This window comes from Varroa destructor, unplaced genomic scaffold, assembly GCF_002443255.2.
Source record: "Varroa destructor unplaced genomic scaffold, Vdes_3.0 BEIS01000007.1, whole genome shotgun sequence".
Lineage (NCBI taxonomy): Eukaryota > Metazoa > Arthropoda > Arachnida > Mesostigmata > Varroidae > Varroa > Varroa destructor.
The window spans coordinates 38,441,793-38,466,354 of NW_019211460.1; the positions used below are offsets into that span (position 1 = coordinate 38,441,793).

At 42.5% G+C, this 24,562-nt stretch overlaps 1 protein-coding gene across 12 annotated transcripts in view; it reads left to right on the forward strand.

The window, feature by feature from the left end:
• Positions 1-24,562, forward strand: part of LOC111253802 (uncharacterized) — an 87,545-nt gene that overhangs the window by 15,537 nt on the left and 47,446 nt on the right. For 9 of the 12 annotated variants that reach the window (XM_022813801.2, XM_086975406.1, XM_086975408.1 and 6 more), the window contains 3 exons: positions 7,661-7,777; positions 14,509-14,608; positions 22,191-22,394. In XM_022813801.2, coding sequence (XP_022669536.1) covers positions 7,661-7,777; positions 14,509-14,608; positions 22,191-22,394 — 421 coding nt within the window. The remainder of the gene's footprint in view (positions 1-7,660; positions 7,778-14,508; positions 14,609-22,190; positions 22,395-24,562) is intronic. The other 3 variants (XM_086975407.1, XM_086975409.1, XM_086975405.1) reach the window with 2 other exon arrangements.

The window sequence follows — 24,562 nt, forward strand, 5'->3', positions numbered from 1 at the left end:
GCGTAAGAACCAACAGCTGTTTATTGTATACATTTTTGACCGTAACACTCGGCCATCATTACCAGCCATGCTGCGTTTGCACAGCGTTCCCGTGCGGTTGGTACTCTGCAATTTGTTCAGCCCTTGTTTCAACGCCTCCCGGCTGACCATTTCTTCATACTTCATTTCAGACCTCCATCTATGATTTTTCCGGAGTTTTTACACTCCGAATCTGGTAATTACATACATAATTACACTATACGGCCGTGTTCCACACGGCTGGCCTCCCCACTCCCAACGACACTGGTCGCTTGCGACCCGCTCCTCCCTTTGCGTCTCTTGGTTTGGTATTATGTGGACTAAAATTTGAAGCCTCTACTACCGGTGCTCCGTAAATCGCTTGTCTATTGAAGCGATTTGTCCAGTGACTTTCACAATCGCAACGTCGTCTTCAAAGAGCAAACGTCGCTCGACGGTAGGTAGCGGGAGATACGCAAATTGTTGAAACGAAAAGCGGATTAATGTCTGTCCATTAGCTTTGATACTTAGATACTGATTTTTATTTATGTCCACTCATCGTTGGTCACAGCCACGTTGAAATAACAAGCGCACAAAACCTCGAATAGCATGAAGCGGGCAAACAACAATAGATACTAATTTATACCACATGTAATTTGGTTCCCTGCAGTTCTGTTGTTTTGTTCCCTTTGAGTTTATAAGAACTGTCCTCCCTGGGTGTTCCCACCAAACAGGACGCACTCGAAAAACAGCATGTATAATTGTTGTTTTTCCCACGCGTAACGGTCCCAAACGCTTGAGGCTTTTCGTATGAAACGTTGCATAGATACCTGAAGACTCGTAAAGAATCGTGGATGTAACTGCTTATAGGTATGAAATATTTGCGTATGTTTTTCTTTCCGAATAGCTAGCAACTATGTCTCTCAAATTCGATTGAAAGAAGAGATTACACAGTTTAGTATCTTACACAGGACATGATCGACGACGAGCTGCATCGAAATAGAGCTCAAGATGGCCAGAAAGTTTACGGCTGCACTGGTCCGCAGATTTGCTAGCATTGAATCAAGAAGACACATATGTGACATACTACATAGGTACAGTCAGTTAAAGATATGAAGTGAACCACAATAAAGTACAAATAGAAAAAAATGAGCTTTACAATCTGTAAAAGGCCCAGACTGACACAAGGGTAGGCGATGTCTACGTCTTCAATGGAATTAGAAAGGAATTGTGTATTATAAGTTTTTGTCATCTTGTAAAGTAATTGATCAGGTAAAGATTAGAAGAACTTGGATGGGGAATTTTAATGCATTCGCTATAAAGGCTGGATCAGGCATCATCAGGTTATCACTCGTTTCAGCCTATCCAGGACTCTTTTAATTTAGCTTCAACAAGGAAGCTCAAAAATCACTTGTCATAAATCGTTGCCCAGAAGCCATGAAAGTTCTACAATGATGGGATTGTACTATTAGCAGAAAGATGGCGGAAAATCATCGATCAAAGCGGCGCACATTTAATGTAGTAATTTTATTTTTGTATCGTAAAGAGCAGTTGTCTTAATTTTGGCTTAAAAACGATTAATCAAGACTTCTTTAACTACCCAATATAATATATACTGGCTTAGTAATCTCAATGATAGTTCTGACGGTTTGGATATACTGGGATCTATCAAAAGCCATACTAATAGCGTATTGTACTCCAGTTATGATTTATCAAGAGACTGCAGATCAATATTTTTACATACATCCATGGTTGCCTATAATTTCACTACTCTAATGAGTAGCAAGCATGTAACTAGACGCACACCAACGAAAATGCTACAAGCCAAGGAGCATATCTAGCATGAGAAAAATGCGGCTTCTATTGCAATAGATCTTCTAATACCATTTTCATTTGATACACCCACGTTTGCTTTGCTACTGTTATACATATGTACAGATACATAAATTGCGTGCACCCGTGCTCACATAGAGAAAAAAGAGAGAGTTTATTCGGTAGCGAAGCTGAAGTTCACAGACAAACGGGTTTACGCCATTGGACAGGGAGGATCATTTCAAGAGCTAGTTGCCTCTCCTTGTTTTCTTCAATTTGCGGTATTGAAACGATGGCGTTAGAGGACATTATTTTTATCGACTTTCTACGCCGTGATCGTTATGTTTTTATCCTGGCTGACAGCGTCCCGCCAAGGCGGTGGTATGGTATGCTACGGCCCCGCTTCCCTCAACTGTGGCGTTTAGTGAACCAGGCACCTCGAGAAGAGGTTTGGCGCGCTGGGATAGAGGACAGAGCAAGGTTATGCAACTGTCGTGCTGAAAATCCTGTCGGAATCCCACGTGGGGTTCCATGAGCGCTGGCGATGGCGCTTTGAAGTAGGTATTAGTCTCTTCAGCTCGCGCAATATAGAGGGAAAACGTAGCAACGGAATACCGAGTGATTAAGTAGATTTGCATACAATTTTTTCGAGCGCGAGGCAGTCCTAGTAGCTCAAGGCTGTTAGTGCAATGTCTTACTTGCAATGCATCCTTTATTTTCTGCATGAGCAGAGTAGTTGTATAATATGAATGGAATCAATTGGCACGTGGATAAGGTTCGCAGTAGAGGACAGGTAGTGACGCCAGCAGCAGCCGCGATAGTCAGATTGCGGCTGCATTCGAAGTAATATCAAACATATCCCGAACCATGACCCAAGCTGATAAAAAAAAAAAAACATTGCGACTACAAATAGTAACGTTTATGCCAACCTGTGAGTTTTGTTTTAGAATCTAGGGGAAGAAATAGGCATTTGTATTATACATGGACTGTATATTAACTGCCAATGTCTAAACCAATCTCAGTCGTTGTACAATGGACATAATTGGCCCACGTGATTGCCAGCATCGTGTGGTGAAATGGATGTATGTAGCGACCGCCAGTACGTACATATATTACAACCTATAGGGAAGTATATATATTTATCCTTTCCTTCTAAAATGATGAAATATCCTGAACAAAGGATAATGTGTGTTTCGATCATCGTTTTTGAGCCTTCATCTCGTCATATGGAAAAACCTACAATGATTGAAAGTTAAAGCCATCTTCATATTCGTATGTTTGAAAATTGCTTAACGAGTGGAACTTTTGCCTGCTACTCGAGCTGCTTAATTGATTGTGCCTGTGACATGTTTTGAGTTTACCCATGAAAACTCTTTCATTTTGACTTCGTTCAATGAGGGATACGACGAGTGGATTAATTGATCCCCATAGCCTCTCCTTAATAACCGTTAGTTTCACATTATTCGTAGTATTAGAATTCGGTCGCTCATGATATCAGACTAGCAAAGTTAGAAAATTGCTTTAGGTTTACTTGTTAAGTTATAGTTAATTTTGTTCTGTCATACGGGAACTTAGTTAGCTTCATAACCCACATTGATGAGATTATTGAGGTAACGATAGAACAGTGTACAACCATTCCATTATAATATGGTCGAATCGGCTTTGTTTATTCGATTAGTAAACCCAAGATTGTGCACACCTTCTTATTTTAGCTCTGGGTGGTTCTTATGATTTGCGAATAACAGACTCAGTAAAATAAGTTTTATCTGATTCCCTTATATTGCTCTACGTCTGAAGACAAAAGAATCTTGAAAAAAAACCCTCTGATCATGCTTCATTGATCTATGGAACGCCTACCTTGGCCGCAATACGTGCTCAACTCTCTGTAAGGACAAAGGTAGCTGGTCCAAGCGCTACTATCTTTATTGCTAGTTTCATGGCTGCCGACCTAAAAAAGATTGCACCGGTTGCAACGCCGTGGCCACCAAAGGTATTTGTAGGCGTCGACGTTTTCCCCTATGTCCCATCCTTTCGTACAGTATCGATCACCTGACTGACAACGCTGGCACCTTCCCAACATAATATCCAATAATAGGTCAGCCAAGTAAAATGAGGCAGGTCAGGGTCGAATTGAAAAGGCAAGGGTTGCGTTCGCCGCTTTAATGTGAGGCGAACATTAAAGCAATGGGCAGCGATTCAGCACAACCTTTGCTCGTAACCTCTGAGGTGGCCTTTTTCCCTTTCTGCTTAGAAACGAGGATGGCTTGGGGGTCAGGTATGAGCACTGGTCTTCTAAAAAAAGGAATGACGATATTGGTGGTGTTCGAATAGATTTACCCAAAGTCCGTGAGACCAAGAATCATCATTATACTGCCGGCGAGAACAGGCCGATCGGCAACGACGCTAAGCGCGTACTGGTCGAGTGCTTTTGGTGATTGTGCCATCCACCTTAGCTGGTCAGGTTTATACCGAAGGATTTTTTCGCCATGTCGTCGACCTGTGCCTTAAATCGATATCTGGTCGCAGGCTTCACTTCTCACCTCTTTCTTTGCCTAGCAGAGTGAACCGCCATACCATTACTGCCTCCTGGATGGATGCTCTTATCCACCCAGCCTTCGCGTACCCTTGAGAGGTGTCCACTTTCCTAAGCTTCTTCTACGCCCTGGCTCCCAGCGCATACGTTTTCCTCTCTTCCTGATGCTGCTAGTCCGACAAGCAGAGCATTTTTCAGCAGTATCTTTGATGACCTTCATTCCTCTCTGATGGCCTTGCTGTAGGTTGAACACGACTATAGATGCTACAAGTACGCTAAACCACTAGGGAGTGCGTTTGTCTGCTCGAATACCCTAATAATCTACCCTCTACCGAGAAAGGCTGCTAGCTATTTCGCACAGTCTAGGTAGCAGGCACTAATGGTAAGCATCGTCAGCAGCAGCAGCTACACAGCACTAACAGTCCGGTCGTCTAGGGCAGCATCTCCTAACGATGCTGCCGCTGGACAGAGCAAGCCGCAAACGGACCAGAGCTTTTTCGCTGATTCATGCGATGATGGTTGACTGATACTTTGCACATAGCAAGTTTAATCTTCGCGGCAACGGTGATGGCAGCAACAGCGATCTCTGCTTTGCTCACGTACCTTTCGCTGCCTGATCAGTGATGATACAGCTGTTCACCCAGCCTGTGTCCCAACTCATGACGACCTCTACGAGTAGCGTGACCCCGTCGATCTCCAGTCGTGACGGGCCTACACGTTCGCGCAATTGTGATGACCGACTGCCGACCAGTCCCTAACGAACGGCCATGAGACCAACCACAAAGGTACCTTCTTGTTTTTTGAATAGGGAACTTAAAAGGAGAAAACAGAATGAAAGAAAGTACGTAAAAAGTAGCATTGTGCTACTCCCTGCGCACCGACAGTTTTTGTATTCGATTAAATGTCAAGATTCTGATTGATTGGCCGACTGATTAACCTCTGTGGTGCCCTTTGTATGGCGGTATACACATGCGTAGCACTGAGCAGTGAGCAGAAGTGATGAAAGAATAGTAGCAGCGGTAGTCTAATGTGAAGCCTCGAGTCTGCTGATGTTATGGCTATCTTATCGAAAGACAGGCGAGCTGAGGACGCATATCTACTAGAGGTCCCAGATCTTCAATAGATTCAAACCGGATGATGAGCAGGAGTAATAAAATAAGGAGTACTGGGCTAGAACAAAGGACAGTCGATCAGTAGTACCGTTAGTTGTTGTTCAGTGCAGCTGCAAGCGGAGCAGCATAATCAGTTTTTACTTGTGCTACCACTGGCCTTAGACAACATCAAAAGAGCCTAGACAGAGCGATGAAGAATAACGTGTCATGACCTAACTGATGGAGCAATGCCTGGTGAACACTTGTATAGCAGAATGTGCAGGGAACTTGGGCTAAGCTAAAAACCGAGTTTTCGGCTGCTTCGGTTAGTAGTCCTGTTAACTACATTTCCTCGTCTGCTGTCTCCTTTACATTGTTTTTCTCTAGTCGAGATCAGGTCTCAATACACTCATGCCATCTTACGACTACTAGTATTGCTGATAGAGAGGCAGGTTCATAGTAAAGTGCGAGTTAGGTCAATGAACAGCTGAACGAATGGATCACAAGGCTGGGACGAGAAACGGACCTAGGCTGGATTTGGCAGCGGTAGGGCGGGGGAGGGGGGGGGGGGGGAATGGACCCAAACCTTCTGATGCAGCACCGGCCTTCGCTACTCGGCAAACGGTGAGTTTATTGCCTCTGCAGCCAGTCAAGTACAGCATTCCTCAATTCGAGAACATTCGATAACTGAGTGAGGTGTACTGCCATCGATGGCTTGCAGCACGAAGCCCCCTCAGTAAGGTGCGTACTGATTTATGATGTCTTTTTTGTAGCAACATATTTTGGTGCAGTTATAACAAATATATATATATATATATATATATATATATATATATATATATATATATATATACGTCATCTTAACTAAATTGAACTTAAAACCTTAGTTGGTCTAAAAAAAGCTCAGTCCTTTGAAAGTTTGATAATGTACAATATACATATAATCACATCCGTTATATACCGTCGTCTGAACATACCAATATTATAATTGTAGAAGACTGAATTCTGGCTCTAATGTTTAGGCAAATTTATATACGTCAAAGTTGAAACGTAGACAGTATGACCACTTTCCCGTGGCGGTCCATTAAATCATATTGTACCAGATTTTGTCAAAATACCGTAGCGTAAAGTCACTCGGCCTTCTTCGCATAAGCCACACATACTGTGAATGATTACTATATATTAACTTTTTGGCCAACTTAAAACTTTTTTTTTTTATATCCTGCTGAACGAAGGGAAAATACATGTTTTTTGTTTAAGAAAATTATACTTTTGTTGGGAACAATCGAATTTTCCCGAATCAGTTTTTCAGTATCTTGCTGTTTAAGCTGAACTACTGGTCATAGAATAAGCCTACATAAACCTAAACTATCCTGATGGTTCCGAATTGTATAATGTTGTCACACGAAGTGTACACTTGTAACAGATCATTCGTCGCTAATCGAAAATAGAAGTAGAAAAGCACCCTGTAGTACACATGCTGCAAGCGGTCGTAGATAATGATTACGTTGACGTAAGACAAATACTGTTTCGTTATGGCCATTATTTCTGCTAGTATTTGAAAAGGCGAACACACGGGTTGCGGGTTTCAGGAATTACGAAACAGAGCTGGTCACAGGCCCTGGTACTTCCTTTTTACTAGGTGAATCCGGACACTTATGAAGTGGATCCGTTACAAGGCCAACGTTATATCTAAGTAAATATATGTATAAGGCGCAAATTGAAAAGTTGTATTTAGCTCTGTATCTGCGGGTCTAGAGGCCGGTAAGGTCTTGTAAAAAATTACACATGATAGAAGTACTTCGGCTATCGCTTGCTTTGAGCAATTTGTGCAGAAAAATGACACTTCAGAAATTTGCTGATGCTTCCGAATGGAAACTGAAAATGAAGGTAAAAGTAGTAATGCATTATGCAAAATGCCTCTTAGGTGTAATGGAGTAATTTAATATATGCGTTTTATGGTTATTCGAGCAAAGAAACGTTTTTCTCTGTCTTAGCTCATTATATAATTAATCATTTAAAAAACGATCAAAAAAAAGAAACTGTCACAGAAATGCGTCACTTTTAAATAAGGTGAGGAATTTGCTATTATAGTATAGTTCTGCTATTATAGCATTAAATATACATTCACGTGTCGAATGCATGACTAACTGCAGGAAAAGATAGGGATTGCGCATAGATTCGTTTCGTTTGACCTTTTCCTTGTCTAATTTTTGTTTTATTGCAGTGGATGATCGAGGGGGCAATAATGGGACGATCTCCGCTAACGAGCCGCGTTCCAAATCGGCCCGTACCTTCTACTCTTCCAAGTGCCCTTCATCGCCCATTAAGGTCCGCTCCGCCAGTAAGTAGCCCGTAAAGAGGCCAAGAGAGATAATGCGATTTGATACAGAAAAACAGAAACATTTCCTCTGAAAGAAACTGAAGGGAGTAAAGCTGTCAGACGCTTTAGCACAAATTTCACTGGAACTCCGTCTGAGTTGACTGGACGTTGAAATGACTACGGATGCCGTCATGGCTTAGTGTTTAAACGACAACGAGAGTTGCCGTGATTGAAAAGCGTCCGACTGATTGTTGTTGGTAAGCCATCACGCCTGATCCGTTTGCTCATAACTCCTAGTTTCTATAAAAACTAGAAAGCATAGAATTCAGAGAACGATAAATCAGAGGCAGAGAACGAGCATCGGGATGTAAGTATAAACCTGGCTTGACGATTTCAGGTTGTCTTGCCCCAGCTAGTGTAGGACATTGTTATATCAATGTATACCTGCTACACATGAGAAAGGTGTCTCCATATGAATTTTTTCACGGTCGTCCTGCAGTATCACCACAAGAAATTAGTACAGGCGCCAAGTAACGAAATCATCGTAAAACAATAATGATCTCTCAAGCTCTAATCAGCTGCCATTCGAAAAGCCTATCGTTTCCTACCTGTGCTTGTACGGTATGTTCACAAAAAGACTCCGTACTTTGTGCACCCTTCTAGCCATATTGTTGCTACAACGTTTGAATATCAAAGCCAACAGTGGCTAACAATGGATGGGTGTCTCTTTGGTTTTCCGCTAACAGTCTTCTTACGTTGATGTTCCTGTGTAGATTTATTCTATCTATTTGTGTCATCTGGCTTCCATAGGTTAACACTATTTCCGTTACCGATAACCGGGGTGACTTTTCAAACATCCATAAGCGGTTATTTTGATTGCTAGTTTTTCCTCTCGTTCAGTTTGTCTATTTTGGATTTTAATTGGCTCTTAAATGCAGATTCGGACCGCTTTAGAGAAATAAAAAATTAAATATTTCTATTTGTTTCATTCATCGAGCTTATTTCGCAGTTATTCGACATTGTAGATAAGGGTCATTTCTACTTTGCGAGCTGGTGGTTCCCTTGATCCGCTTCCTAATTTTTTTTAATTTAAGGCTGGATCCATAATAACGAGCAGAGTTTATTATGAGATATACTGAAATTATTACTTTTACGGTAATCGCCGAATATACTGCCTTTGCCGTGCAAACGTATTGGTAATAATTTTAAGACGAATAGTGAGATCAGTGAATACAAGGGTAAATATGCACGTAGAAATGATATTATATCTATCCTAGAACCGTATGGTTCTTATTTCCCACACTCATTTTTCCAATGACGCCAAACACCATTCGATAGCATCGTACTGAGCTCTAACCTCGAACGTCCTAGCTGTACAAAATAACAGTTATATGCTGGGCCAGATGTCTACTCGTTGCACGTTGTATAAAAACTAGGAAAAGACGCGCATATAGACTACCTTATAGTTAGCACTGAAGTACTTTAGGCACCAGTATGGTACGAGAAGTATTAGTAGCCACGAATCTCTTCATATACAATAAACTTTGCCGTTGTAGCACGTCTAGTCGCAACAAGTCGCTGTTCGCCCGTCTGTTACTGCCGTCTGCTGCCAACGTGATGAAAGAGAAGGTTTGTTTAACGTCTTTCTGATGCTATCTTCGTTTTACATTTACAAGCAATAATGCGGCGTAACGCGCCGCACCAGGATGCATAGCTCGGAGAGGATGGTGAAGAGCCATACGAAAAGAGGGTCGGTAGGGAAGTCTGGTCAGAGATGACATTCACGGAGAAGTTTTTAAGGAAAAATTCAATAGAGGTCCATTCTACAGGTAGCTCAAACTTCTGTAAGTTTAATGAAGCGGCAAGCCGGGCTACAATCCGAAGTTAGGCCCTGATGAGGGTCGCTTATCGATAGAAGCCCATGGACGTTTTTACGTGGTAGCAGAACTGCTCTATTCAGATCGGAGAGCAGGGTCATCAGGACAGAACACTGGACGAGCCGTTTGGTGAGAGACGTTAGCAATGCCACCACCCCTGATAGCTTCCATACCCACTGTCCCTTTCTGCGTATCACTATCAAAACAAGATTCAGCTATCTTGCACCTAAATTGAATCGCAAACGCTGGCAGGACGCGAAGTCGAAAAGATTCCTCCAGCAAAAGCACTCCCAACTTGCTGGTTAGTTGGTTGCCTGCGGTTACCTGCTACGGCGTCTGAATGGGCTCCTGCACGGGTTGGAGAGACAGGCTGCCAGTAGGTATAGTCTAAGTCCCTTCCTCATTCGTCGGCCTTGTTACCCAAAGTAGCGCAAGCTCAAAAGCCTTATTATTGACGATTATTCGGTCAAAACCAGGGGCCTGTTTCTTGCGTGGCAATATGCGACATATTCGTACAATTGAGCTATCGATAATTAGGAAATTCAGGTACAAGTTTTCCGGTTCAGTGTTTACGGACTTCGAACTCCGAACGTTTCAAAATAGCATCATGGCTCTGGAATCACTACGCTAAGCAATCGCTACGTTAATTTGAAGAATTTCAAGAAAGGCAATGATCCTCATTGACGACGAGTTTAGCTTCCCACGCGCACCCATTCCCTTGCTTGTTGTCTACGTATACCGTCTTGTACGGTATTGTACAGCCTACAGTAGCAATACGGCTTCAAAGCTTGATTCATTGATTAGACCGAATGTGATTCTATAGTTTTGTCGCAGAGTTTCGTCATGTTACGATAGACTAGTAGTAGCGGAAAGGCAAATTGCAGATCACACTTCTGCCTTTCATTTGCGTCCACAGTTTGGACGGCGTTGCGGTCTGTTAATTTAATTGCTTGGCAGCACCTCGTCGGACGAAACGAGGTATTGATTGCATTCGTTATTGATCCTTGGTCCGCTAGAATACTATGAAGCTATTATCTGTGTACCACTGCTATGGTTACGACATTAGTTTCGTATTGCATTACTGCAATTCAGTATCACGATAGCTAGTACAGTTTGGATATGATCTTGCCGTACTTATAAATTTTCGTAGCAAACCTTGCTCGGCCAGTCTGAATGGAAACATAAAGGTTACTAGAAGATTTTAGGCGAGGACGGTTAAGAAACGAGCAGATTCGTGTGCTTCATATTCAGTACTAGCGTTTGCACTCCTATGTTTCTACCAGTCAACGACGAAGGTGCGCACACATAGACAGATATGACAGCCACTTGTAGTAGTCATTCGCTATCGACTGAAGGATGTTTCATCGGTCGAACTGGCAGGTCTGCATACCCAGAGCTTCACGATGATTGAACCGGGTCTATTCTATTCATTGGCCGAACCATTTGTTAATCAGTGCAGTATTGTACCATACGAATACAGGGGGCATTGTCATCATATCCTGTGATACACTAAAAATTTTCTCTCTTCCGGAGAAAAACAAATTTTTTCAAATTACATCGTTTAGTAGACGCCCGAATTATATCAATGTGTACTGCGGATTAGGCCAGCGTGAATCTCCAAACCGAACATCTTTGTCCAGCTGTGACAGACTTTAATGAGCTATTTGTTGATACATTCATACGTTTATCCACCATTTTTGCTACTAAAGGGATAGCTGTTCAATTTAAAACAAAATAGCAAATAATAATAATAATAATAAAAAAAAAACAATGCGTCCTTTCGCCAGTTGAACGAAAATGATCTATTATTTAATCTTCTTCAGCTGGGCTAATCCCTATCAAAATTTTTTTTTATTTGCAATCGACGATCCACGTTATTGCCAGCTTTCAAGCTGCCTCTGAAAGGTCCGGGAGAATTTTTCGTAAAGTATACCGAAAGATCCTCAATAGTCCTTAGATCTAAAGGGCTCAAAAGTTAATCAAAATTACTTTGAAGGGATTTTCATGAATATACACATCTGGATTTTTGATATAGAAAATAAAAAAATGTCAGTTTTACATTGGGTCGTTCAGACAAACTCCAGACAAAGCTGGTCTCGTTGAGACTTTTTGCGCATTTCTGCGTCTCTAAAACCTTTTAGCCGTTTCGAGTGCTTGCATTTTTAGAAGCCCAAAATTTATTTCCGCTCGAACTTCTCGTATGTAGCATATTTGGGTGATACCAATATCGTTTAACGCACGACTACTACAAAAAAGTTATTTACGGATTAAACAAGGAACATATTGAATAGCTGGCCTTATGTTTTATATATATATATACGGACGTTTTGGCGAGGCACGCACGGCAAACGGTCCTATGCGCAAGCCAGTCGGGCAGTGATTTCTCAACTTATCTATGAATATACGGATAAGGGCAATCGACCAAAGCTTATGTCGTTTTTGGACAGTTAGGCACGTCTTTGAAAAATTAGGTACGGCTAGAAGCAGTAGTAGTTGCCACGGCAGCCACGACGTTGTTATCGGAGGGCAAGGTATGCACCACGAACGGCCTTAAATGCCGATCCGTCGGTGCATGTTAGTTTAGTAGAAGCAACGGCATGTAGATGCAGTGCTCTGTCTCGTTATGCTATGGGCAGTACGTGCGCTCTCGTGCTATTATTGGTGTCTTCTGCTGTAGATTATCTACTAGTTAGTGCTAGCATTTCTGTGTCGGCCTATGACAGAGCCCATCCACTATGGCTTCTGAATGTCCTGCATGGTCCAGGCTAAATGTGTGTGTCAAGTTCACAAACTGTAACACCAATGAACTGACGCCTGGGAAACACAAATGATAGAAATTCTCTTGGCATCCCCGCCCCAGGCCTACCTTATAAGCCCCGCTCCCACTGTCCACCCCTTGACGCTTGTGCTTCGTCTCTTGCTGTTACCACCACCAACACTCGCTGCTACTACAGTGACAGGATTTGCCCACAGTTTCCGTCCCTATTGTTTTTCTTTCTGTGCAGCTGGAGTGCCACTTAAGATATCAATGATGCCATGCTCTCGGTGACGCTGTGACTGTTTCCAGCCAGCGTAGAAACTGCAACAACGCCAAGGGCAGCAGCGTCGACAGCATGACCAAAGCGAACGTTGTACATCGACAGCGCCAGTACTAGTAACGTAACAAAGGGTTTCAAATGGATGCTCGTATGTACGCTGCATCTGGAATCTTCATCCCTATTCGTATAACACAGTTTCTACGCCTGAATAAGTATAAAAAAGGTACCTGTGTCTATTCCAGAAACTTCCCTTGCATTCTAGCGCTAGATAGTCTTGAGACATATATATTCTAGTAGAATCCTTCCATAGGCTCCCAAGTGTAAGTTTAAGCGACGTGCCGTCTTTTTTGTGATCGCCAGGATAGCTAGCTAATCAGAGGAGAGGACAAGTAGCCTAGTCTTCACTAAGGAATTGTTCTGCGGCTAATTCTTTCTTGAGCCAAGATCGGACGCGCAGTAGTGATAGTAATAGTTCTCGTTTTTCTTTATTGGCTTTTCGATTCAACGTAGGACGACGCGATCCTATTGTGAGTAGCAGCGTTAAGAACAGCAATAGCAGTCCGTTACAGTCATGGCCGTAGCAGTCTACAAGAGTGGGGCAGGATAGGCTGTTCTGTAATGTTTATCTAGTGTGTATAAGTAGTTCTGTTTCGTTTACTGATCCTGTTACAGCGGTGGTCCGTTACCGGCGGCACGTCTTTAGTTTCGCTTCTCCTTACGCCAATGCTGCTTCAGTTTCTGCTGCGTTTGCATTGCGACTTAGTGTACGAGAAAGAATGCTCCGGCTGTCGGTGCTTGCCGGAGTCAGCACGTTCCGTTCCTATCATACTCCCCAATGATGGCAGCGACATCAGAGCTTGGCTCGACAGCATGAAACCTCAAAGGATCAGATCAAATTGCATAGGCCGCAGGACGCAGGCAGCCAACACTACCGTAAATAAAGGCACTTTCCTGACGGCGAGCTAGTGCTGCTGCCATTTTCCAGCTTAGCACCGTTCCAACTATGTCGTCCCGGTGAAGGTCTTGGATTTTTACCGTCGCTGGCTTGCTTTTTTCTTCTGCTTAGGGATAATTTCATTGGCGATTCCGGCGCAGCTGGCTGATGTATGTAATGGTTCTACGGCAATAGCTAAATATGCGGCTATACTTCCCCACATACTTCGTCCTGGCGATACAATCGCTAGCAAAGGAAAAACTTTTTCGTGTGCTAGAGAGGACGTATCCGCTCTATTCACGCTGCAGCGTATAACCTTGTAATGATGAGAGGACGAAAATACCGAAGAACTGCCCCTGTCTCTTGTTTGTTATGGCTAGAATCGGTCTTCACGGGCCAAGTGTCGGTTATGGATTTCCTCTAAGGCTTCGTTTTTTAGACTCATATCTGCCCCCTTCTCACTAGTTCTCTCTCCTTGTAGCATTAGTCATGCTACTAGAGTTATTTCTCCTTAGCATCATCAACATTGTCTCGGTAAAGGGCTGACCCAGCCGCCTTTCTAGCCGGACGATTCCGTCTTGTCATCTTTCGTTTACAAACGAGTGGTTCACTTTCCCCCTAGGACCTTTACCGTTTGTGACTTTAGCCGTGTTATTTCGTCCATGGCGTCGCTGCCAGGCCGCATCTAGCGTGTCCTGCCTTTCCTCTAATGGCTGTAATTATAGGGGGCAAGGCCAGGTTGCAGGAAGATGAGAAGCCACACGGTGCAGAGCACTTTACCTGGTTTACACTATGAAAAATTATAGTATGGTAATTCGCTTGGTTACGTCTAGGAACTTCTCATTGGAGTACCCATACATATGTACATATTCTAATTAACGATTACTCATCCTGCGACTGTAGTTTTGCAGATCGTTAAGTTACCCGATGGCACGGAGGAAGCAGTGGTTAAACGGACGCCGGAGGAGAAGCACCGCTCACCATACACGCTCTCACTCAACAGGTACGTGCCAAAAGCCCCGTTACATACATACGCACAAATCACTACCAATTTACTGCCCTCATTGCAATGACAGGCAGAGAACTAGACTTTTAATAATAAAAATGGTAGTCAACTCCTTATTAGTAGATAATATGATGCTCATAAAGATGATGCAAAACTTGAGGAAGGGGTCCAAGATGAACCCAGCTGAAGCTGTCTTAAACAATTTTCATGGAGCAAAATACATGATGTATGTATGCTGAGCGCTAATTTGCATCAAGCAGTGGATCAAAAGCTAACGCTCAATGATAATTGATTAAGTAGAAATGTCTAGGGAAGTCCAAATTACGAACAACGTCTAGCCATTGCCCCTTGTTGGCAGTATACGAATATTCAGCGGTAGGATTTACTGGACATTCAGAATGTATTTTTTTTTTATCCACAATCCTTTAGACATTCTTAAGCAAGCATTGTTCCTTCGTTGAATTTCGTTGCTTTTGTTGGCTTGCTATTTGCAATATAAACTTCAAAAAATTAGAAAACGACCGGCTGTTTACCTAAACAAGTCTAAAGTGATAAATTCTCCTATTAGTTTAGGCATAACAACTATTGGCTCCGGAATAAAATACTCCCATTACTCACAACGTGTTTGAATTTTCATTTTATCAACTAGAAGGTATGTGGACGTTTAAAAGAGATAGTTGCCTTTATCGAAACGGTAATTCTCTTCCTGCAAGGTTCAATTCAGTGAAGTCGTTGGCCATAGAACAGCGAGGCCTTCTTGAGCCTATCGGCTTTATTTGTCATATAGCGAAGTTTGGCTTGAGGGCAAGGAAACATGCGTGTTAGACTGTTCTGATGATCACCTTCCATAAGCCAGTGGGTTAATCGCCTCAGCCTCCAGCTTTCGACCTTCGCCTCTCTGCGAGTGCCTGAAGTTTTGGTCGATGCCTGCTGGCAGAGAACACCCGACAAGGCAAACAAACTGCGTATGCCAGTGACGATATGTAGCCGCATCTATCATTTTCTATCTAACGTGGCTCCTTCTAAACGCAGCTAAAATGTACCTTGCTTATGCTGTCTTTGAATAACGTGATCATCTGTGATCACGAGCGATTAATTTCTATATATTCTGTCAAAATGCCTGTATATTCAATAAAAATGAATATCTTAAAAATGTTTGAGAACAAAGTTTCGCAGCCGGACTTGAATTAGTATCGAATCAGGCGGTCGAGTTCTGGTGTCAGAAGTACCTTTTCCAAAGAGTAAACTCAAGATGTGCACTTCCTTGAGCTCTACTACTAGTTACATTAGCGTAACAGTACAACTACTGATAAACAAATAGGTCTTAAGAAATAAACGTACAACTACAAGGACTGCTTCGGTTTATTTGCGTCCTCGCGAGTCTAAACTATAGGGTTTGCGGTTGAAGTTAGACAGTCAAAGTTTTTAACGCTGCCACTATACCATTTCGGTTCGTGTCACATTCTAAGGCTGGATATGACTATTAATCAGCGACCCCCCATAATTAGTCAAAGTTTTTAAGGAAAAGTAAATAGTGCTATCAAGATCAAGTACGTTTCATACAGTTCGGCCATTTGTATAAACATTTATTAAAACAACTTATTTATTACTTATGACACATATCTATTCCTGCTAAAGTATGCACGTGGGTTGTCAACACGCATTTTTCAATATAGCGGTATAGCCTGTGAGGCTCAAAGGTAGACCCCGAAGGCCCTTTCCTGTTACATTGTTGTCCCAATCTGATATCGCTGCTGCGCATTGCTGCTGCGTTACTAGTAACACTGGTCATTTTCATCCTTCTGCTATTGTTCTTTTATTTTATTCATATGCGTGTTATCCTTTGCTTTGTTGACGATACCTATTTGACGGTTCACGCGTTAGCTAATGACTGATCGGCGTGCAGACGAAACCAAAAAGGCCGCTTTTGCCTGGTTTCGTCGGTCTTCATTGCAAGCCGACATTTACGGGTCTGCTTTATGGCATACAATGCAGGAAGGTTGTTATTATTATAGACCACTTGAGTCTGCTGGAAAAAAGCCAGCTTCTTTTTGAACGTCGAAAGGTAGCAACGATCGCTGGTTACTTTGACTCCATTGGTTTCCGTCTCTTTCCTTAATTTCCCGTTGTCATCATTATTCTCTAATAGAAATACTTTTCTGCACTTTTCGGTATTAGACATGTTTATTTTAGCATACGCAGCGCTTCTATAACAATCCTCGGATGTTTTTGGCGTCCGTCATTTTTTGCTCGTGTTGACTTCTCTACACTGATTCCTTTCGAGCCCTACGCTCTCTTAGGCTGTCAAGTCGTTGTGTTCTGGTTTGGTTTTTTTGTTTCTGTCAGTATTTCTTCTCTTTACTCCTTTTTCTTTCGTTATTCCCTTCCCAAGCGTGCCACGAAGATAAAGCTTGCTGATGCCAGACAGCGTCATCTTGAAGAACGACAGCTCCTCTTCTACACAAACTGGTATCCGCCGATCGGGTCTCTGACTGCTGCGACAAAGGGCCAGCCCGGTTTTACTTCGGTCTATTTTTTACATTTTCAACCCATTTATGCCTCCTTCCGCATATTCTAAATAGGTCTGTCACGTCTTTCATGTTCTGGTGAGGGTATCCAGCGTAAGCCAGCACGTAAGGAATTATCTCAACAGAGAAGCGTCAGGGCCATAGTCTATTTCGGGCTATCAGCTTATCGCCTTTTCATTCCGCTTTTACGTTCGGTTGCTGGAAGACAGGTCCTAAAACCCTTTAGCCGTTTTTTTTTTTCGGTTATTCCTACAATCTTTTCCACTCTTTTCCATTCTATGAATGTATGTCTGGCGAATGACATCAAGCAGCGATGACTTTTCTGTGCAGTTTCCTCGAGTGCGGGTTGCCACTGCTGCCGACTTGGGAATACAAAAGTTCGTCTCGACCGATTTAACCTCAAACAAGCAAACACGTAACGAAGAACAAAATAAGGGTAAGGCGTAATTCGTTATAGTGATCGTTGTTTGCTACATCTATTCTCCGCTACTCAAGCAGAACGGAAAGTTTCACACCGGCAATTTTTCTTTCTTATACCTTGCGCATTTTGTGGTCAGCAGACAAAAAAATCGTTCCTTCGTCTTCCTTTGCTCCATTGGCAGCGCGCCTTTCTACAGTTTATAACTTTGGAAAGACTATACAGAAGTGCTGTCAGATCGTTTGGGCTACGTTTCAAGCACATATTAATTTAGGGACTGAAGGCAAATTTTATTAACACATTGGTCCAGAGGATATTCTTTTAGGTTCTTTTACCAATTGCGGATCTACCTGACTGTCAATAAAATTCATTCAACTATTCGAATTGAAACGCTGTTGATATATGGGATAATGAAGTGTCTCCACTTTCAAATGCCAGATGTTTTTCTCTGTGTTTGTTCAAAACGCAACCTATCCTTACAATAGATTTCGCAATTATAGTTACCACTATCAAAAGCCTAGATTAAGCATGATCTCTAAACGGTTGCTAATCCGATTGTTGTGCTTGCCAACGAGATTCCATTGGATTTAGTTTCTTCAAATCTCTTTTACTAACTTATGAATAAATGGGTTTGACCCATCAGCATTCAAAGGGGTATACATTTGGTATTGTTTTTTTTTTAACATTTTCGCTTTTGTACTGTACAGCTGAATGTGTGTTCGAGTACTACATGTTAATTCTTCACATCTTTTGTACATTCAATGAAAAATCTGCTCTTAATTTTATGCTGTTTTGAGATCCGTTCCAAATTGATTAGTTAGTAAGCATCTCTAGAGGCTAGCAGTCGCGTGTGTATGCCGACTGATGTTCTCTGTCCTCCCGGATATAAAAATATAGGATGCACTCACAGCCTTTACGACCCTGTTTTGTAAAGGTTTACGTGCTTTTTCCAGCTGTCTCAACGTCAACGGTGTTTTACTATTAACATCGATTGAAGATGTCGTTGGTCTCTTTACCGTCTCCATGTGTTATTTATAAGCTTTTTTTTAGCAGCACATCGTTGTATTCCGCTACAAGGTCGAGGTTCTGGAAGCCCGAATACGATAAGTTATTTAGTTGCCGCGCAACGAGCGGTCCCTCAGGAGCATCTTGCACACCGACTTTGGCTTGATTAGAAATCTGTGGACCATGGGGACTATTGTTGAAAACGCCTTCTAACAGGGGCCGGGCAAGTGAGAGACACAGAAAGTAGAAGGAAGGTAGGTCCAGGAAGAATAATTAGTCTTTATGCTTACAGGATAGTGAGTTCTGTTATCATGACAAAACGATATCAGATCACAGATGTTAGTTGCGTACCTTTTGCTCTGACCCTATCTGGAGGACATGCAGCCTACAAGTTGAAGTTTTTGTCCAGAGGACATAACAGTTACTGTGGTGCCGATGATAAAGTTGCGTCGGTCTCTTTTTAGAGCAGCCTGCTTTTTCCCTGCGGGGCGGTTTCTTTCCCCCATAACATGTGTCACGCGTACTCGTATGGTTGCTTCCATTGCTACAGCAGAGCTCATTTCGCAGATATTTACTTGACCATTAATACGATCCATGCGCAAAACTATATTGTTTTGGCCTGCTCTCTTGTCCACGAATACGCTTTAGAAAGCCTATGCATGCGTTCGCGGGTCAAACCGAAACTTTAACTCTTGTATACGTCCTTGTGGTGGTTTCAATTAAGCGGATTTTTTATACTGATTACTAACCAGGCGTTGCATGGAAGACTACGAGTTTTTCTATGTTGGATCTCAATGATAATTTGCGGTAAGATGCGTGAAACCTTGGTCCAAAGAATGTTGAAGCTAACAGGAACATTAATAGGCCACTGAAGTGGACGATTGGCTACCGAAAAGTTTTTCTAGAGCTCACGACGGCCATACGATGATATAGAGAATATGGACCGAAATCTTGCCTTGTCAGCAAAAAGAAAACGGAAATAACAGGGGATGGGCTTTAGAGCTGAGAGTAGCTTACGACGAAGGCGTCCGTTTAGGCCAGCGATGCTTCTCACGCTCCTTTCCATTCCAAGACATGACTGTTACCAGTTTGGGAATTAATTACTTCGAAAGGCGTTACCTAATAAGTTATAAGTTGCAATCTTAAGCGAACTGCTCTCACGTCGATTCCCCGTGGCTTCTTATGCTCACAACTACCACGCAAGCATTCACTTAGCCATACCTGCTTTGACGGTTTTGTGTCCTTTGGACCGCCGACTGCTTGGGACACCGCCGCTTTCATAGCTCAGGACATCTTCTCTTCTTCTCCTCGTTTTTTGCCACACCCTGACCTGTCAGCTTTATACAATTCTATGCTGCAAATATGTAGCAAGCATGAGGCTCACTGACTGATTATTGTTACCAATGTAGCGCACCAAGATGAGTTGTTTATCATACCATATAAGGCGGTAGCAGGGTTTGTGTCACTCGTAATGTTCTCTAATCAAGTTTCGTGAAGGATTTTCCATCATTGTGAGCCGCTCGTCTGCTCGGTTTGTCTTAGCATTCCACTCAAAGTATCTGAATGGCGGCTGTTTGCTCAGTGGAAGGGTTGCAATATTTATATGACTTCCGCGGTTGACCGGCGGCAATGGGAGGATTATACGTTCCGATACCCCTAATTGGACTAGAGCTTACCTCGGAAGTTTTGCGATGGCCATAATTGCCGAGGACTTTGGGGAAGCTGTAGAAGAACAGAGCAATCAGAAGGGCCGGAGTGGTCGGTAGGATTCTGGCTTTGTTTACTGTCGTTCGTTTAGAAGGACGAGGGAGAGGAAAGCAGTCCCTCCTACATTAGTCTGTTTTCTACGGCGCCGTTGATTTTAAATCCGGCCGCTTGAGGTGCGTCTGTTTGTGACAAATCGAGCGGTTACGGAAAGTCGGGACCATAAGGCGTTCATCCACGCGTATGGTGTTGAATCAGGTGCAGCCGGCAACCTCGAAGCGATTCATAGTGGATTGAGAGGCAAAGGGCCCTGCTTACCACGCACCTCCCCCTGTTTGTCGCCACGGCCTTTTTGATCCCTGGGAATTGAAATGTCATCCTGCTCATAGCGTATGCATGATTCGCTACTTTGGAAAGAGGGCACCCTATTAGAAGCAAGCGTTGAAGTGCGAGCGGTGAAGTCCACTCTAACTAAATAACTAGGCGTACGACAGCTGCCGACAGGCACTGTTGTTTGTTTTTTACTAAGTGGCCGAGACTGAGCCTTTCTACCCACCAAAGTGATCAATGCTTACCTTCTAAGCGTTGCATAGATCTTAAGAGATTCATTATTAGCCCCTCCTTCATATATGAATGCGGCAAGTGCTCACTTGTAAAGTAGATACAAGGAATGTACGCAAACATGTGTGATCCATAGTGTGTTGGTGGGAAGTACTTGAGTAAGCATGAATTTATCGGAAGACGTGTTCAATATCTGTATAACTTAACAAAGTATGGAGGAACATACAAGTTATTTGGATATCAAAACGATGTAAATAGCTTCTAAATGATACAAAGAAATGCATTGTTATACTTAATTTCGCGGTAGATAGCTTGTTTGAGGAAATCAACGGTAGGATACGCCATTTAGCCACATCTTCAAGACTTCGAAAAAATTAAAATCAGGCGAACTTAGATCTTGAGCATTGGCCCTTTCGTTTCTGGGCAATATATCATAATAACAAATGCTCCCTATATCCATCACGAGTACGAGCATTACTTCATGCCCAAATCTATACGCTCCTGCTAGACTCTGTTGTTGCATATACGAGTAGACGTGACAAACTAAGAAACCAGGCAGTAATGTTCCCTTGCCGAGTTCATTTGTTGGTAATATAACAGTGGCAGTTGCTCGTATCGCTTTTAAAGTGTTCTTTTTTTTGCTAAAATCTTATAACACGTACCACTTCCCCCCCCGCCTGCCGAGGAACTTCACACTGAGCCCACAGTGAGTGCATTATACGTAATCTGTCTTGCCCAGAAGCCTTTGCGACCCACCAGATAGTTCTTTCATTCGAGGTTCCGAGGATATAGTAGCTTTTCCCGCCGTCTTTAACCTCATCATTTTTGTATTGAATCGGTAACGGTTGTTTCGTTAAAGGCCGCCTTGCTCGCTACTCTAGTTGACAACTGTATAAACTCTCTCAGCTGCGACTCCAGTCATGGTGCATCGGTTTTCCGCATTCAACAATATAATTGTCTCTAACCTTATTATTTTCTGATGGTACCCAATCAGTTTATGATTAGCTTGGTATGAATATTTACGATGTCCTGTATGCTAGTTTGAAAGCTAACGAAAGGCAGTTCCTTAGTAAATAAATCTAACAGTTTTTTCGGCAACGTTTATACCACGCAACCCGAGTGGGTTGCTAGGCCAAAAAGATTATATATAGCTTTCATGCCATATACTCTAATGACGTGTTTCTGGGGTGATTAAACTGACCAAAGATTTTTCCAGTAAACGCTAAATAAGTTTCTAAACAGAAATAGGGGCAATAACATGTAGTCATATAGTACAATGCGATAATAAAAACACTAAAAAAAAACTTTATGCGTTTGTGTGTGGCAATATTTTTTGCATAATCGTTCTCGGGGATTACATCAGATGCAACCTACATCAATGTCCAGCGATACTGGATGAATGTGGTTTACAGGTTATCTGTTACCGATACAACCACATCGTCGAAATTGACAATATGTCACAAATGAAGATGCTCTATGCGCTGGACCTTACGGCCAACCATATTAATCGGCTGACAAATCTGTACACCTTTACAAACCTCAAAGTGCTCGTTGTTGCTCAAAATAGGTAAGTGTCTCTACTACCTGCAGCAGCATATTGTAATTAGTTACACCAAATCTCCTATATTATTCAGCAGCACTGCATGCCATTATATTGTTACTAAATTCTAGGTCATCAATCAAATGAACACTTTTACATCGTGACTGTGGCCATCGCCCCTGAGCTGGAGCTGCGGTCACAATCGCAAACCTTTTCCGCTTCCTCAGTGATCCTAGGGAATAGAACTATCTCGACTCCTATCAGTTTAGCATGCATGATTCCCGGTTCGACCTGAATGCTATAATTATCTACTGATTGCCTGGTGCTCTGTTTCTGACGAATTTCCCAAAATACCCTTAAGACAGGCTGGGGTGTAATCGCTAACAGCGGGACCACTGGGAGACGCTTAGGGACGCCGTCGCCTTGGAAAACAATGCCGAGCAGGGAGCTGAAATTTGCTTCAAGTTCTCCATGATAGTACGATTGCGTTAGAACTTGCCGTGTGAATTAAGTGACTCGCATATAATAGTAATAGTAAATCTACAAAGGAACAATTCAAGTTAAATAGTCAGTGTTGAATTCGTATCTCTGCAAAACGAGCTCATATGTCACAGTATGGCACAAGTTTGTATGGTTTGTTGATCACAACTATAATCGATTTCTAAATTCGCTAGCGCTCTGTGCAAAAGGAGATAATTGAATAGAGGTCGGCCCAGCTTTATACTGGCACTTCAGTTGGTCTTCTTCAGCAGGTGGCGGTTTCTAATCAGTCAAAACAGTTGGAAAGTTATATAGGCATCACTCTTGCATGGCGAGAACATCTGTTTAGACCCCCCAATAAAGCAAAACTATTTTGTGCCAATAATATAGGAGCATCGGTAAAACGCAGTGTGCTGCTAAATGTTGGCTTTTTCTTAGGATGACCTTACACTTAACGACGACACTCCGTTTGCTGGTAGAGGAAATGTACTCTTTTTGGCAAGTGACTGAAATTTATTTCTATCATATATTAAATCTTCTAAAAAATATATTTACACTTTTAATTATTTACATATAATTAATAGTTAAATTGCTAACGAATCTACATGAAATACAGCCGTATTATCAAAATAATTACCGTTCTGACTAGTATATTAATAACTGTGGGCTATCGCCCAACAAATTTCAAGAAACATCTAATTCGGAGTTCTAGGACACTCTTGCTCAACTGCGCTTTTCAGACGTTCCAGCGTCGTCAGCTTTCTAGAGTTGATTTCATCTTTAATGTACCCCCACAAGAAAAGTCAATTAACGACAGGTCTAGGAAACGGGCACGGTCTTTTATAGGATTTTTGGAAGATCCTCATCGAGATATGCCCTTACGTCGCAACGATACTACGCAGGTGCTCGGAACCAAAGTACACCATTTTCACAGAAGACCACCCGAATGCGTAATAAAATAGATTTATGCAGTTCCCATTTACAGTGTCTTAAATTATAATGGACACTTAATTTTCTAATGCCAAGCTCACAGCTTGATTGTTCTACAGATTTCTACGATGTTTTGCTGTAGCTTTCTCCTACTCCATCTCGTTACTGGTAAAGCTTGTTGATGATTTTTCGCCTTCCGGGACGATTAGGATTTAGCTTTTTCGAAATGGTTTCATCTGTTTCAAACCAACTCTATTCATCGTCAATTTCGACGCTCGCAAAGAAAGAAACAGGAGACCCTATTTTTTTTCATCCACTAAGTCAACATCAGGAGCAAACAGATAGCTTTCAATTGTTTCCCTCCCTCGCGCTTTCTCGTTAGCCGTAATTGAAAATAAGCGATACAGTATCAGTAGGCCACATGGCGGCTTATATACTTTATATTATAATGCCATGGGCCTTCACTGATCTAGGATGTGTGTACGCTACACGAGTCTGCAGGCCCAGTAAGTAACGTTTAGAGGACAACTTGCTCTCTTTAAGGCCCTGGATTGACTTGCACTGGGCATGAACTACCAGAGCCACAAGATCCACAGCCTGCAGATTGTGGCTTGCAGGTTCGCGGTATCCGTTGCTTGTATATACGCGATAAATGGGCATTGGGCGTCGTCGTTCTTCAGATTAGTGCGAATCTTCTGTGGTCCCACAGCTTACATGATACCTTCGACTAGCGGGAATCGAGCTTTCTCCAACATTTTGTGATCCTGTCGCTGCTCATGCGGGCT